Here is a 17940-nt window from a genome sequence, read left to right on the forward strand (position 1 = left end):
CAAATATTGATGTTCTTGTTAATATGTTTAATTTAGGTATGTTGTGTAATTAATTTTAAGTTTATTTCCATTTAAAGGATGAATGATGAGCTTGATCTCTTTGTGTTTGCATTTCTATAATGGTTAGGAATTTATTCTGCGTTTTATACGTATCATACCAAATGTTTTAGCCCGACGTTGTGCTGCTTCGTCGCTCTTCGTTGTGGAAAACTTGGGCACCAATTTCACCCAAATACAATAAATTGATGATGTTTTTCTAGTTCCCACCCTAACGATGCAAAAGATAAAACAAAGAAATACAACTACATCGTGTGCGTGCGTGTGTGAGTATGCGCGTGCATGCCTGCGTATGTGTGTGTGTGTGTGCGTGCGTGCGTGCGCTCACAGCCACTCATCTGTGAGGGCTCTGCTGGAGCTTTACTCGACTGCTGTCAATGTCTGCTCGCTGTGATATGTGTATGATTGAGAGTGTCGACTGTGTGTGTGTGTGTGTATGTGTCTTGTCTGTGTTCTTGTCAGCGGCTGCCGCAGGCACTCATGCGTCGCCTCCGCACCACGACACACACCAGACACTGTTCTCTTGTTCCCCAGATCTTCTTCTGACCTTTCCACCTTCCTCTCCCCCTCCCACACTAACACACACACAACACACAACACTCTACTGAATCCATGTTTTTCCCTTCTAGCTGGACAGCTCTCAGCCCCTGTCCCTGCATTCCTCTCTCTGTCTCTCGCTCTCTCTCTCTCGCTCTCCTCTCTCTCTCTCTCTCTCTCTCTCTCTCTCTCTCGCTCTCCCTCTCTCTCTCTCTCTCTCTCTCTCTCTGGCTCAGACCCCGAGGCAGCTTGTTAGTGGGGAACTAAATATTGATTTGGCGGGCCTGTCGATGCCGGGAGAATGAGCTAGTGTCCACCAGAGACCTCGGCACCGGCAGCCTGCTATCGACGTTTTCCGTGGGCAGAACAGGGGTGGTGGAAGGGGGAGGGAGTGGAGGAGCTGGTGTGGGGAGTGGAGCAGGAGAAGAGTGGAGTATGACAAGGCTGAGACTCGCCCCTAGGTCTCTGTGGAGACCTCTGGGACCATCGCAGTCATCCACCCTCACTGCAACAGACTTTTTCTATCCCCTTTCAAGTCCATCTTGTTCTGTTTTTTGTTCATTTATTTATTTCTAATTTTTCCTCTTCTCTCCGTCTCGTCTGGTTTTTAAAGCGTTCTGTCGTATCAAGGGGACATCACACTCTGTCTCTGCTTGTGCCTCTCGTATTGCTGTCTCGGTGTGACGTCCTGTATACTTAGAGACCAGGGGGAGGGCATTTGAAGACGCTTTTAGCGCCCTGTCTGTTAATTAAGGTAGATCTCCTAATTGGACGTTTTGAACACCGCTATGATAACGGCCTGTACTACACATGTCTGTTGATGCTGAGAAGCGAGCGCGTTGTCTCAGAGAGGGAATACACTTCAGGAACTCTCACACTGTACCCTCTTTGCCTCTCTACTCTCTGTCATAGCTTATGAAAGGCTCACCAAGCAGAACATCTGTGAAGTGGAATGGCCTGGCCTGTCACCCTGCCTGTGACACTAATAACACACTCCCCTAATAGTGATATGATCTTACCCTCGAGCTGCACTCGCACACACTTTCTTCGGATAAAAAGACAGAAATAGACCTATTGAAAGGAAAGATGAGAGAGAGATCCATGTCCTTAACTGGCTGGCTGTCACTGAAAGAGGATGAGGATGTGTCCATCTGTGCGTGTATGTCTGGGTATGTGTAGGTATTCATGTGTGCATGTGCACTCTCAGGACAGCCTCATCTTGTCACTGTCAGTGCCTAATGGAGCTGCCAGTGGGACAGCACTTTATTATCTCAGTGGCCCTGTCAATAGCAAACCCATCACTCACTCTGTGTGTGCTCGCCCCTGTCTCTGTGTGTGTGTGTGTGTGTGTGTGTGTGTGTGTGTGTGTGTGTGTGTGTGTGTGTGTGTGTGTGTGTGTGTGTGTGTGTGTGTGTGTGTGTGTGTGTGTGTGTGTGTGTGTGTGTGTGTGTGTGTGTGTGTGTGTGTGCGTGCGTGCGTGTGTGTGTGTGCAGATGTGAAAGAGCTGAACAGTTGCCATTGTTCGCAGTCACTGTCGTGTGTGTGTGTGTGTGTGTGTGTGTGTGTGTGTGCAGATGAGAAAGAGCTGAAGAGTTGCCATTGTTCGCAGTCACTGTCGTGTGTGTGTGTGTGTGTGTGTGTGTGTTGCCACAAGTCAACATAACAAGAAAGAGAGACAACACGTTGGCAAGCGGGTGCGTTGCAGGCACGGAGTTACTGCTCCCTTCATGACGAAGAAGTGGCATAGATTTCTGGAGCCCCCTCACCGCTGCCCCCACACGTCCACTCAAAACCAAATGAAACATTGCATTCATTTCCTCGTCTCTCACCTCCACTGGTGAGTTAATGAAATCAAACCCTACGCCTCTCAATGGAGAGCCACCATAAGCGGCGCTCCATAGCCAGGATCGAGGGACGGTGCTATCTAATAATCATGAGCAGGCCAGGGGGTGTGCTGTATGGCTCCACCGCAGCCCACCATGAATAAGGCCAGCGGAGAAGATGGAGTGTCCATGTGGGCCATGGGGTCCAGGCTCCGGCCCGGGGAAGCATTGATTTAATTGCCTTTGGTTTATTTGTGGAGTCCTAATTATTGACTGGAGGTAGAATTTAATGGGCCAAGTCTTTATGAAGACAGGGAAATGACTGGCTTCTGCTGCTGGCCAATAATGAACAGGAGGAGCATGTGCATGCAAGCGTGTGCACATGCATGCAAACACACACTTTCTCTCCCAGATAATTTTTCATACTCATTTTGTACACACACATACCCATCTCAAAGCCTCATGACAGCATAATAACATTTAAAAAGTCATTGACTCTGTTGATTTCTTTACGAGAGGACAGTGGTTTGGTTTACTGGTATGGGGTGGCGCTGTGGGCCTGCTAATATTTACTTCACAATCACACCCGGGGGGGACGTACAAGCATCACTTCTTATCAGCCTCCAAACTATAACAAGCAGGTGAACATTACATTAAGACAGTAGTAGAGACAGGCCGGACCAATCTGGCGTGGACTTGTTATAAAACATCCAAGGCGTTTATGGACGGACTACAGGGCTGAAATTTTTCCTGCAATTTCAAACCCTTATTGAACTTTGGGGAGGGGGTAGCTGCTGCTTATTGCTACCATGTTAATGGCCTCATTTATCTAAAGTTAAATAACAGACTTTATTCATGTCACTTCTTGTCAAAGCCTCCGTATTGGTAGTTCCACGGGGCATTGCATCATTAACCCTCATATTAAACATATCAAAGGCTCCTGACTCGCAGTGCTAACGCAGTGAGAAAGTTTTCCATTGTTGTCGGTGCTGTGGGGGTGATGGGTAGTGTGGTGTGTTGTGCTGTGTGGCTCATTATGCCTCTGTAATGACAAGGAACAGCTCTGAGTCCCATGCTCCTCTCTCTCTAAAGGAAAGTGACTCTAATTAAGCCTCATTTAATGATTGAGCTAATTAAATCAGCCACTGTTTTTCTGTCTCTGTAAGTGTATTTGTATGTGTGTGGAGGGGACTCGAGCCGAGCCTTTGTACTGTAAATATGTCACTGGAACAGAAGACGGGCGTGGAGGGGGGGGGGGGGGGACGACTCTGCAACTTATCCGGTATGTACAACTTTGCATTTCACGTAAATAGAATCGGCAGATGCAGCTGTACTTCAGTCGTTAAACTGAGTGCGGTTACTTAACCAAACAATATATCAGACGGCACATTTCAGGAGATCAGTTGAAGTAGGCCAGGTGGATAATCCGGTTATTATGGCGGGGTATTTTGGAGCTTTAAGGCTACTGCCCGTCTGATTGTACCCGAGGATGCAGCGCAGTGGACCCTGGCTCTTTGAGTTACTACAGGAGGAGAATTAATGATGAAAGTAGACATTCCCACATTGAATAGATGTCAAACCTTGAGAGGCAACCATTCTTAGCGCCTTCTCGTGTTGTGTGTGTGTGTGTGTGTGTGTGTGTGTGTGTGTGTGTGTGTGTGTGTGTGTGTGTGTGGCAGTTGATTGTAACTGCTTGCCAGTACATTACCTTGGCCAATGAGCCACACTGTTAATCGCGGGTGTGTTCCTGATTGCTGAATTCTTCCTAAAGGTTGCATCTGTTTTGTATGGATATCACCTTTCTATATTTATACCCCAGCGGTGCCTGAATCACCTCATTTTCACACCTAATGAGTAGGAATCTGAAACAAAGACCCGGTGCCTTCCTGTGTTTAATCTAGGGTGTATTTAGGTCAGATCCCTAACAAATGCGTGTTGCGCACCGAAATGATGTTTCCAAACAACGTATCAAGAAAAGGAGAGATTTTTAATTACAGTATTTGTGGCCCCAAGTGTCCAATTCCCTTTCATATCAGTCTCTAGTGACCTAAAGGGGAGAAAAGAGAGGGATCTGCTCCGCTGCAGGGGTAGGTAATTACGCAGGAGAGGGAGAGAATAGGTGCTTTAGTGATTTTCTTACCTGAGCCCCTCTTTGCAAATGTGACATATTCATTATAGGAGATAATCAAATGCAAGACTTTTTAGTATGGTGCCTTTGTGCTTTTTTTTTTCTTTTAACACCTATTTATCATGCTGTTGTTGTTGTTATTCCCCCGTTTGATAAATTTGATTTTCAAACAAAAGTGAGAAGATCAAAGATCAAAGAGCTGTTTTTCCCCCCTCTGTGATAAAACTACTCCTGCCTTACCTTGAATAGTGGCCTAGATTAGAGACGGCTCACCAGCCAGGGACAAAGATTTATAGCAAGAATTCCTCACCGCTGTGAAAACGCTCCTGTCATACCAATCAGATCGGGTAACTGTACCTTTTTATGGCTTCTAATTAAATGAAGGTGTAGTGTACATCCTTGTTTCTTACACTGTACAACTGTAAGGTACGCTGTTGTTACAGGTAGACATTCCTGCAAGGACCCAAATGTCTCTCGTCTCGTTAAATGAAGCAGCAACGTCTGCCTAATTATACACGGCTGCTGCATTTATAATGATAAGGTGGTAAAGTGGTGGATAACTGAGTGAACAAGAACAATCTGTGACGTGCTGAGCGCAGGCAGAAAGTTTGATGATGTACCCCTTTCTATCTCTTTTAGGCTCTCTGATTCCCCCTCCCTTTTTTCCTTCGGACTCATTTAGATATCCTGCTGCCTGACACAATCTTTTACAACTACTCACAAATTGGGCCCTTGAAAATAATTGCGCTAACCCGTTCCAAGGGAGAAGACAAAAGAGCTGGAATGATCGATCTTTTAAGAGAGGGAGAAAGTTGATGTGTGTAATGCCACTACCAGACAATGGTCACTGGAGTGCTGCAACTTTGAGCTGCTCCTTGCCTTGAGGTGCGCCCCAGGCTGTAGAATAGCAATGTCATTTAATTGGCTCATAGAAACACCTTTTGCTTGCAGCTCTTGTTCTCGTCTTCGCACACACGCACACACTCTTACACTCACACACACACACACACACACTGGTCAGTGTCAGTGGCTTTACATGTCAGTTCACTTCTGAAACATGTTCATGAAATCACACCTAGACAAAAGGTCTGCTCTGCAGGGCCTGTTGAATAGTAATGGATGTGAGTTAGCATGGCTTAATGCTACTGTAGCTTTTTTTAGTGTTGCCATAGGGGACAGGGCCTCTTGCAAAACAGCCGCCGCGTTGCTTAGTGCTGGTGCTGGCTAGCCCCGCCAAAGGGGACAGGGGCCCGGCTAAATCAACTGTAGCATAACATTAGTGCCAGTTCCTAACCCTGCCTTAAGCAGCCCAGGGGATCCAGTAGAGCAGCTGCATCACAGCTTACCTCCAACCATCCTGCAGGGTATCGGTCCCCAGCAATCCAGGCAGTTAGATGAAAGGAGAGTCCTGCTCGTCCCGTCCGTGAGCCCTGTGTGTGAGCGCTTGTGTTTCCTTGTGCCACAGTTACACACTACAGGGGGAGGAATCTGAATGAGAGGTATTTTAGAATTATTTTATCAACCAGCATGTTCTCTCACTGTACTTGGTGACATACAGCAAGTTTAATGAAGCTGTATAAAGACGTTGATGCTGTTGCATCTATGCTCGTATGTTCCGTAGTTTGTGAATGAACTAGGGACGCAGCGATATCGGATATCGGGTCGATACTGAGTCAAATAGCTGGATTGGGTATCGTGACAATGAGGCCGCGCCCCCCCCCCCCAACGGAGCCCCGCGCACCCCCTGAAATTCTCACTTTTCACTTTGAACAGGTGCTCTTTTATTAAATAAAGTAAACGCTTATCTTACTGATCTAATGTATGTGCACGTTTCAGTTTGTACAGTCTACTTTGTGCATTCACATTCTCTCCTCCGCTCTGTTTTGCGAAGGGCGGGGCTTCACACCTGACATACACACGTGCGCGCACACCTACAGTCAGAGCGGAGGAAAGGAGAGGTAGGAACTAAATAGAATTTATTTTGTTTTACAAAGTTAGCAAAGCATTGTTTAAGTCAAGCCTCACACATAGTACAATAATTCCACCGCTCACTTCCACACAGCGAGGCATGCAGCTTATTGATTAAACACAACTGGTTCAGGACTCGGTATCAGCCAATAGCCAAAGCCCAGGCAGCGGTAGAGCACACCTGTCATGGACTGTAACATCCCCGGTTCTCTTCCCCTCATGTGCGGTTGTCTCTCCACTGTCCGAGATAAAAACTTCAAATGCCCAGAACACACTTAAAATGAAGGAACTGAAAGAAGAGTTTCTAGTTTCAACATCTCTTTCAGACTTACATTTCACTGGTGTTAGGTTTATCTAGATCATGTTTACCTGTTAGTGTTGTTTACCCATATTCCCACATCGGTGCTTTTAATGATTCAGTCTCCCTCTTTGCTGTCCCATAGAGCCTTGTGTTGTGGCTATGTCTCTATTTTAGTGGGTTTGTTTGCATAGTTAGTGGCTCTAAGTGCAATTAGCTGATTAGGAAATTGTGTGGATGTGTGTGTGTGTGTGTGTGCCGATGTGAACGTGTGTGCGAGACAGAGTGAACTCTCCCTGGAGGACAGAGGCAGAGGGAGATGTCTCAGCAGTTACTTCACTGTAGTGGTTCTCTGAGGGATAGCTCTGTGTGTTTGATGCATCCAGTGCTGTTGGAACTTACTCCCCACTGCACACATGCTCAAGTGCGCACACACACACACACTTCCCGGCACACACGGGGCCTTGTGTTCCCTGCTCCCTGTTACCTTTAATGAAGAGGAGAGATGTGTCGAGGGTCAGGTGTGTGTTTTTTTGTATGTGAGTTTCTGAAGTGCTCGCTCTCCACACGTATTGGACATTGATAGGACGAGAGTTTCAAATGTCAGCTGCACACCTGATTCCAAACAGTGGTGTGAGTTTGTGTTAATTACTTCAAAGCAACACGATACCTTGTGTTCCCTGATGCAGAATTTATTCTGCAAAGTTTTTATGTATGGAAGTTTTTTTTATTGGAGATTTGTAAGCAACAGAAGACAATCCGGCCCGTCACTCTCGTAGACGAGAGGCTTTGTATTGGTCTGTTTCTCTGCTGCTTCGGTGCTCGACCCAGGTGTATGTTCGACCCAGGTAGCCTGCCTTGAGACTACAGGAACACAAAAACGTGCGCACCTGTGACTGACTGCTCTCCTCCTGGGCCTGTCTAGTTATTAGCCCCACTCACTCCAAAGAGTATGAAAGCGTCAACGTCAGTCCAGCGAGTGACTTTTGTCTCTGCCCGCCACATTCGCCACCTACTGGTGTAGCCTGTAACTGCATCTCATATTTTTGTGGATTTCTTTCGAGAGAGACAAATCAGAGGGACCTCACAAATGTCACATGGCCCACAAACCGACAGGAAGCTGATCCACAAAAGTGTATATATAAATAAATACCACTTTACATGTAAACCTATAACATTTGTATTTGATTAAAACGCACGTATATGGCTTTACATAACACAAATAAAATTAAATAAACACGTTTGTGGATAACGGTCCATAGTTGGAGCCCTTCGGACGTGTGTGTTTCTCCGTGTATGGTTCAATTGTGTATGTTTTCAAATTCTCTTTTAAGAGATAGAAATGTGATATTTTATGATGTGTGAAGTCACTATTTTCAGTTTGGCCAATGGTAACGTAGCAGCAACTCTCATCTCATGCCACGTGACTTAGAAAATTGCTCAGGGAATGCATTTGTTTCCCTCGCTTGAAAAAGGCGCCCGTAAAGGTCTGCACATCACTTGCAGTGAATATTTATGGCGGATACAGTATGAATGCCTGCCTTTGATCAGGCGCCCTAATGACCATAAAATCCTTGTGTCGATTCGGAGGAAAAACTAAATTAGCCAGTGAGAAGCCTGCTCACCTGTTTATTTTCACTTTTCCGTCCTTTCCACAACAACAACAACAACTAAGAGAACACGCGTAGTTCGTTCACACTCAACCTTTGTAAAGTATGATTAAAGAGACATCAATTATCGTCCTCTTACGTTCCCGGCGTAAACGCAGTCCGGTAAAAACACAACAATGCTGTAAACGTCCCCAGCGATGCTCGGGATGTTTTTAATTATGCCTTGAGGCGTGTCTGCAGAAAAGTGATCAACTGATCCCTCTGGGGGGATGGGGGGGGAACTCCTCGACTTTAAAGGATAGTTTCACATTTTTTTTGAAGTCTCCCGTCCATATCGGCCCCTCCGACTCCTTTCGATGAGGAACAGTACGATGAGGGACAGAATCAACAGTCTTATTTCTTTAATGCAAAGTCTAAAATTGTGGTTTGTTAAATTGAGTGGAGATCTTCCAAAGTTTCTTCTCCTTAAATGTATCCTTGCTGAGCTGCACTGGAGGGATACGAAATAAAATGAGGGAATCTTCTACCTATTTTCGTCTAATTTAGCAGATGCCCCTTCGATTGGTCTCAGCTTGAACCTCCTGATTTGCACAGAACACTGCATTAAATCTGGATGATGGAAAGAAAATAAGAAATGTGTCAGGAGAGGTCAAGAAGCCCCACAGGCTTATACACAAAAAAAGGAAAAAGCTAAGCTAACGTCATTTAGAAAAACAATAAATGACAAGAAGAATGATCAGGAAATGTAACCAATCAGTATACAGCAATACGACAAATGAAAACAAAGAAGTACAAGAGAAACACAATGTATATGAGCGAGTGTTGCTTTAAGAACCTACAGTATGCTTAAATACTTAGTGGATGGTATATTACAGTACCACTGATTGAGCATGGGATCTTGGAAAGTGTGGGATTAGGTGTTGAAGCGGCTGCTGTCTGGCCTGTTTTGTGAATTGCTTCGTCAAAACACTCAACATGGACGGTCCCTCAAAAGTTTCACAAGTCCTGAGGGCCTCTCTGAGGTTCTGTTGTTTCACAAAACAGCACATAGGCTCTCTGAAAAGCTGCCAGGTGTCAAAAATCTGATTCTTTTTTTTTTTTTTTTAAGTGGTGCATTTGTGTGTTTTCCTCATTTTCTCTAACCCCTTCTACCACCGCCCCCACACCCTGTTTCTATCCTTCCCCTCCCCTGCAGATCCCCTCTGCCGGCCAGCTAATGGAGGCTGTGCGTGTGAAGATGAAGGAGAGGAAAGTGCTGACAGAAGAGCTGGCCACGCTCGCAGCACCAGTCAGCGAAAAAGCCTGACTCCCTGGGCTGAGGCTGGGAAAACTGTCATCCTCTTCTTTTTCTCCCCCCCCCTTCTTCTCTCCCTCCCCGGTTCCTACTCAGTGGGAGTTGGGCTGAGCCAAGCTGAGCCGGGGCAGCAGAACCAATATTTGTGAGAAAAGCGCTGTCGACTCACTCTGGGCCACTGGCTCAACACAGCAGCCCGGCTTTTGTAAATGAGCCCTCGACATCTGTGTTAGCGCTCAGTGCACTATGTCTATCAGACAGGGCCCTTTAGCGCCAAGCTAATTTACAGTGCAGCCACTCTCAACGCAGACCAGGGGTGATAAGGCAAATGCTTACGCTAATGTTTAAGTTAGACTTTTTTTTGTGTTGTCTTTTACCTCTCCAGCTAATTTATTTGGCACCTGAAGGACCTCAGGGTGCAGGGACTTTGACCCAGCGATGCAAAGTCGACACTTTGAGAAAAGTCAAGAGTGCAGAGCAGAATATTCACAGTTTTCTCAGACCGCAGAGAACTTATCCAATGATGTTGAAGCCCACTGGATTTTATTCATCAAATGAACTGCAATTATTTATTTATTTTAAAGAAGGATTATTTCTTTGGATGTCTTTAAAAATGTTACAGCGTTGTGTTTAAAAAAATGTTTTTGATAATCATGTTGAATATCAAAAAACGAATCTGGAAAGCTCCTTTCACTTTCTCAATAAAAACAAAACATTTCATCTATTTTTGGCTTTATTTTGTTGAAAGACTGCATTATTGTTATGAATGACATGGTCCTATTGTTAAATGGTGTCTTGTCAGTCAGTGTGTGTGTGTGATGGGGACTGAGGATGCTCTTGTAGACAGCAGGGCTCTCGCCCCTCTCATGATTGACAGCTGACTGTTGGCATGGTTCCTGTCTGTAGCAAGTGACCCCTGCTGTTGACATCATTAACAAGGGTCCACATGAACACACACACACACACACACACACACACACACACACACACACACACACACACACACACACAGAGCACAGGGGTGTATTAGAGGAGTGGTTACATCCTTGACATAACTACCTCCAACCCCTTTTATCTGTTTCCCTTTTCCTCGCACTCTTATTATTCATTTTGAATATTAAACCATGATCCTGGTCTCCTCCTGTCCTTGAGTTGGCATCCTACACAGGAGACCACACACTCCTCCCTTCAAGTCATCCTCCTTCTTCTTCTTCTTCTTTCTGTACCTCTCCTAGCTTTTGTTTTCCTCTTCATCGCTTTCCGCCTTTTCTTTTTATTATGTATAATTAACAATGGTGTGAAGACTCCTCCGTTCAGGAATTAAAAAGAAATAATTCCACTTCTTTAATCCCCCCTCCCTTCTCAAATATATGCTAATGAGGTCGTTTTCCTTTATCTTTTTATAATAAAGGATTAGGCCAGGACTGTCTCTAGCTGCAACTCGGGGACCAATTTAGCTGGGATCCAGGAGAGACGAACCCTCGTGGTTAATTACCATTCATTAACATAGTTTGCATCTTTTCTTCCTCCCCAATCCCCAGGAGCCAGCTATTGTCAATATTTGTCCCATATAAATTTCTGCAGTTTTTCCCCCCAGTCACTGTCCTCCAGGGTAACGCGGCTAATGACAAACATTAATAACTCAGAGAAATCCGGTGGCGCAGTGGGTATAGAAGGTGCAACGCAAATTATCTCGGAGCCCCCACCCTTTGCTTGTCTGACTGTCTCTATTTCTCTCTCTCTCTCTCTCTTCCTTTTAGCGTGTAATGCATAGTCAACATGTTTGCTCGCCGAGCCCCGGCCCCGGCTGACACACTCGTGCTATTTCTGTGACATATTCAAATGCGGGCCCCCCTCAGCTGGTACTCCCTTGGGTTTAATTAACCTGGCCTTGCCGCTGACGCTCCCACAGTGAAGACGTTAAAACGATCTTGAAAACACCCTTCAAACAACCCCCCCCCCCCCCCCCCTCCAACACACACACACACCCTGTCTTCCACTAGGCGCTGTATATGATTCATCTCTGTACTTTCTGTGTAGGAATGGCGTGCCGTACCCCTCTTTTCTTCTCCTTCACTCTCTCCTTGTCTTCCACCCTTCTTTTCTTGTACAGCTCTCATTAAGAGAGTTTTCCTGTGGGGATTACTTTGATCAGTGGTTCCAAATGCAAAGTTTTCCCTCCCTTCCCCTTGTATTCATTCCAACACAATCAACTCTGTGTCATTTCTCTCTCTCTCTCTCTCTCTCTCTCTCTCTCTCTCTCTCTCTCTCTCTCTCTCTCTCTCTCTCTCTCTCTCTCTCTCTCTCTCTCCCTCTCTCCAACTTCTTTTCAAATCCAACTTTCTTGTTTTGTTTTTATTCTATTTCCTCGGATTCCTGCAGGACGTCTTTCCTGGAGGGGTAGAGGAGGTCGGGGGTCACGGGTTGACTTTGGGGTCGATCGATGATTTGTGTATGTGTGTATTTGTACTCGTGTGTGTGTGTGTGTCCCAAGGCTTCTCTGTGGTACTTTTAAGTTCCCTCAGTCTGGTGTGTGAGTGCGTGCCACTTGGGTGGGAAGGCGGCTAGCCCACAGTACAAAGAACAGTCAAAGCACAAACTGAGAATTTCTGCAGCCTCCAACTGATGCACAATTAGTCCTTGTCGATCTCGTCAACCAGCTGTGCAGTGAGTAGAAAACAGCCTCTGGTGATTTCCCTTACTTCACTGACACAGTTTCACACCCCGGCTATTGTTGCCAATATACCAGCCTGCTTTGATTCCACACGCAGACACTTGGCACTGCCTTAAATAACGAGGTACTCGTGACATACCGCCAAATATGTTTTTGACAAATGTATAATGCAACATGTTTACGGTGTTTCATCGTGTCTATCCTTCATGTTTGATCCGCGGGGGAGAAGGTTCAGAAACAAAAGGTAGATGTTGTTTACACGGTGTACGACACGTTTTTGTGTTTTATCTCTGATTGTTGTGTGGAGTTTTAGTCGAGAGCCTAATTATCTTTTAAACTTTTTAGATCACGCATCTAAAAAAGTTGTATCATTTTCTTTTCTTTTTTTTTTTTTCATTAGATCAGATGCCACCTGAAAAAGAAAAAAGGAATCACACTCTCCTGATGCACATATGCTATGTATACAACCTCATTGATCTTCACTTGAACAAGTCCCTTATCCTCCTCTACTGCACTCCAGACATGAAACGGCAGCAGATTATGGGTGGATGCGGCCCGCCGTGGGAAGCTAGGGAGCAGATAAAAAGGCCAGCCACTCGGGGGACTAAAGCTATGTTTTGATGCTGTGTGATAAAGCAGAGGCATAGGGCAAGAGGAAGGGGAAAGTTACAGAATCTATATATATATATATATATATATATATATATATATATATATATATATATCTCTGGCTTCTCTTTTTGGATTTCTCTCCCCTCCCTTTCACCTCTTTGTCTTGTCCGTCGTAACCAAGCTGTTCCTGCACTTTTCTTGTTCTTTGACACTCACACTTCCTCCGTCCCCGCGGACTGTCCTAAGCCTTGCTCATGGCAGCTGTCTCTCTAAAGCCATGGCCTGAGCTCCTGGGGAGAGAAAGCGAGAGAAAGAAAAAATGAGAGAGGGGTTGATCTGGTCTCTAATCCACCTTCTCTTGCAGCGTAGGAGGGAAGCCGCAGTCCTCGACATCACCTCAGAGAGAAGCGACTCTTTGAAGGCCACTATACCTGAACCCTCTGGTGTCCTCGTGACTAATCTGGGATGTTGTCTCAAACGAAAAGTAGAAAACGTGGCTCCTAATATCACAGATCAGTCAAACTGTCGTTGTTGGGAGCACAGTGTCGTCAGAGCTTTGAAATATGCCCAAGCTTCTAAGCAGGGGATTTATTTTTGGTTCTGAGGCTCTTGAGTTCATCAATTGGCACACTATCCATAGAACCATTTTGTTATGTGCATTCACAATCCAAACACACAGATACTCCGACGGTCTCAGTCTTCACCGGTCTTTGGCTGTTATAAAACAGCCATCCTTTGTTTTCTGCTCCGGCATATATAATAACACCTTAGTCTGCGGTGTATAGCTCCTCAAAGCACCTCTCCACCTTGACTAACTTTTCCAAGCGCTCATTAGCGGACTGGCTGAAGTTTGGAGGGTATGAAGCGGGCTGGCAGATTACCCCCTGTAAAGTAGCACACCTCAGGTAATCACACTAATGAATTCAAGCACCCCCACTCACCCACCCCTCATTCCTTTCTCCTTTTCCCTTTACTTACTTTCTCCCTTTCTTCCACAGTGGCAGGTCGGTGCAAGAAGTGCCAAACAACAAAGAAGTGTTTGTTTGCATAATATTAGCACTGCACGCTCGCACGCAGTGGCGGAGGCCTGACTGCAGGACTGACTGGAGGCTTCCCATGAACACAGGTGGAGCAGGGCGAGCATCACTGGGACCAATTAGAGCAGAGCACAGGTACATTAGCATGTTTGAGTGGAGTGGGATGGCGTGGGGATTGCGGAGGCCTTTTACGAAACACACGAACACATGACCGAGGCCTGGTGTGTGTTAGTTGTTTGTCTCCAGTGACGCGGCTGCCATATGTGTGACAAATGACCCCTTGCTCTGCTGTCACAGCCCATCCTGTCTTGTCCATCTGCACCTACACACACATTTTCCTCACACATACAATTTTTGCATCATTTTTTTTTGCAACGTAAGTTGTTTGGAGGTTTTAAAGATTAATATAAGTCGTGCCTGATTTATTTGTTGGAACTGGAATACGTGCAGGGGAGCAAACCAATGTACTGCTGTGGATGTGGGCGGCAGCTAAATGTATTTTAGCCGCATAAAATTAGGTGACTTTGGTGTTTTAAAGGGTAAATTCGGCAATAACACAAACTAAATAACCAAATCGAGGCAGCGGCAGAGCAGCAATTTTGATTTTCTGCAAAGTAAAATGAACGTTTTTGTCAATGGAGTCTGGTGGCTTGAGAGAGCACGGCTTCAGTTCCCCGTCAGCCCAGAGTTCATGACCTCAGGAGGGGGAGGCAGAGCTTTGCCCAGGATGTTAGCCGCAACCAAGAAGAACTATTTACCTCAACTATGAGTATTAGGATGATGTAAGGAACAATTTGTGGAATTCATGAGCACATGTCAGCGGATGACACTTCCTCTGGGCAGAGGTCACTAGAGGCCGTCAAAACGTTGCATGAGATTCACTCTGAGATGCTTAAAAATAAGCCTTATGTCTTATCAAAGTTCAAGGAGGTCATGCAGAGGTCATGATCAGCGCTTATTAATTGGCCGATTTTTATAAAAGGGAAGTGGAGGGTGTACCCTAATCATTTGGGATGTCACATACAGCTCAGCCTCTCCAGGAAATACATTACCAGGGTCGGAGGTGGAAGGGATGATCTGGCCAACTGTGGATTTCATCCTAGTTGATGCAAAGGAGGCGTGAACGTGAAGCCGGTCTCATTTACCGTCGTGTCATCAACATTCATATCTCTATACAACCAATGTGTTTAGGATTACATTTGTTTAGTAGAGCACAAAGTTCTTCCTTTTACTAGTCTCATAATTTTGCTTTCATAGTGCACCAGATTGATGCGTTTAATACATGCAGGACGTTTCTAAAGTCATTGAGTTATAATGATAAATAATCCTGATTATGATTAACACAACATCTACGCTCGTGAGGAGTTTGCTCATTTAAGCTTCTCGCCAACATTGTAGTTTTGCAGAACTCATCAACCTCAATTAAAACCTCAGAACTGTGTGGTTACCTCCTCAGGTGGGATTAAGTTGCTGACCCAAGTGACAGAGTTCAAGTATCTCTGCGGCTGCTTCCCACGTGAGTACCCTGGAACATGAGTTTGACACATTTTGCCTTTATATCCTTTAATTAGGGACTGAAAGTGACAAATATCAGTTAGCATTAGAAACATGTGCAGAAAAGCTTTTTAATATGAATATAAGTAGGCAAAAACCTTCCCTCATTGCAACATGAACGTGTGAGTAATGTGTGAATGAAAAACTCCCATCGTTCCAACTTTCAGTCAGAGCTGATGACAAAAGATGAGACCAGTGGACAGTGTAATAAAGTTAATGGCAACAAATCTCAAATTTCATTTGAGCTCAGCCTCCATCTGTCTGCACGGTGCAGGTGAGATTTATCGCCTCGTGAGTTAAGACAAATGGACCCTCACCTCAGGCCACACGCGCACATACAGATCACTGAGCCGTGGGACCAAGCACTTCATCAGAGCTGCCCGCCGAGGCCAGCGTGCAGGAGACCTGAGCAAAGAAGTGCACTCAGGTCACTGTCAGCCGGTTTGATGTATCACTCGTGCTTTTCTCTGTTAGCCAATAAGAGCCACTCAGACAAAACAACGCTCGGTGTTCAGAGTGCTCCTACAATAGATCGGGTGATATTCAATCATACATATGCAGCTTTCACTGTGGAGCTGGTCTCATCTGACGTATTGTAATCATATGTGTTGCATGTTTCACCCTGTTACACACGTATGATCATTGCTGCATCATTTCCCACCACTAGGTGGAAGCAAAGCATCATAGATTGTGACCAACACACAGCAACAAGCACAGTTCAGAGCTGTATGACGCAGGAATTGCACCGTAAAATATTATATAGACTTTCTCTATGATTATGTTATGAACTTTAAAAGAGTTCAGGATAGTATTTTATCCATGGTCACTCACTCCAACCAAACTGTTTAGGCTTTATGGACAAAGCTCCAGCTGATTTACATCAATCAAACAAAAAGATTGATAAAACCCTTGAAATGATGTATTTTTGTGATGTGGACATTATCTTGTGAGTGAGCTGGATCTATGAGCGGTGATTATTGAAACAAATATATATATATATATATATATATATATATATATATATATATATATATATATATATATATATATATATATATATATATATATGATTTAATTAATTAATTAATGAATGAATGAATACAATTCTAAAGCACTGTTTTTGTTTGGTGTCTTGGTGTGTGCGATAGATGGATGCTTCCTCCCTTCTTCCACACGATGGCGCCACTAACACACCAAAAGTTTCTCCTCATTTTGAACCAGCAATGCTTTAAACAATCCGCTGTGGTGGAATGTGATCATTGCACGAGCACAGAAATACAATTTAAAAATAGAACAACAGCAAAATAAGATAATACAGCAATCTAGATCTAACGATGGAGCTTTGCAACGTGATGAACACATGAATCGTGTGTACTAGATCAATATACTTACAAAGATGTGCACGTGTATTCATCAGTTAGTATTAAACACACGTGCACATCTTGTACTGTTTGATTTGGCTGCACGATTCTTTCTTTATTCCTTAAATCCTGTCTGTGGTCTAACGGTGTGATATCCACCTCCCACAAGCGCACACTGCAAACATGACTTACTCTACTTAATTGTTGTGTACACACATTATATTCCAACCCCTATTTATCGACGAGCCGAGCTGTATTTAATTTAATCTAATGGCTTTACTAATATTTGAAAGGTAAAAGATGACGTTATTAAATGTAAAATGTAAAACTCTAAGGCCTTCATTCTATCCGTGCATATTTAGGATTTGATCGCCCGGTTGGTGATCGTCACTGTGGCCATATGGGTGAGTCTTTGACTGTCTGCCCAAGTTCTCCTTCCACAATTGACCGGCCATCTGGCGTCGAGGGACACTGAGCTGAAGAATGTGTGCAGGTGACTTCTTAGCTTTAATTCAGAGCCACTATTCGCATCAGAGCTGCAGATTCGTGCAGGTTGTTTAACCTTCTATATGTAGAAGCGCAGAGTTTGCACGTTTTCTTACACAATATCTTTAAACTCTCATATAAGCATTGTTTAGTCACAGGTCCCTTTAAATCCCACATCCACTATTATCTGAACAGCTTCCTCAAGCTACATATAAATGTTTTCTAAATTGGGATGTAGATTAAATCCCTCTCAGTTCTCTTAAAGTTTGAGTATGAGTGCATATCTTCCATATCTCATTGCTTTTCTTTTAATAACACGAGTGAGTGATCCTTTTGTACATGTAAATCAGCATTTTGTTGCACCTGGACCCACAGTGTCGAGTCAATTTCACAGATGGGATAGGAGGAAAGTTATTAAGTTTGTAGTGGGACATCTGTGTCTCTGTGGATGGGCGCTGTCCAGGGTGCTGGAGAAGTGGGAGCTTGCCAGGCTTCTCATTA

General features: G+C 44.7%; 1 protein-coding gene across 1 annotated transcript in view; it reads left to right on the forward strand.

Moving 5' to 3' along the window:
- Positions 1-10423, forward strand: part of cntln (centlein, centrosomal protein) — a 104367-nt gene extending 93944 nt beyond the window's left edge. The window contains exon 27 of the mRNA XM_029429905.1: positions 9617-10423. Within this exon, the coding sequence (XP_029285765.1) occupies positions 9617-9727 (111 nt within the window). The 3' untranslated portion in view covers positions 9728-10423. The remainder of the gene's footprint in view (positions 1-9616) is intronic.
- The last annotated feature ends 7517 nt before the right edge of the window (positions 10424-17940 follow it).

The sequence above is a fragment of the Cottoperca gobio genome, chromosome 1 (genome assembly GCF_900634415.1).
Source record: "Cottoperca gobio chromosome 1, fCotGob3.1, whole genome shotgun sequence".
NCBI classification, from domain to species: Eukaryota; Metazoa; Chordata; class Actinopteri; order Perciformes; family Bovichtidae; genus Cottoperca; species Cottoperca gobio.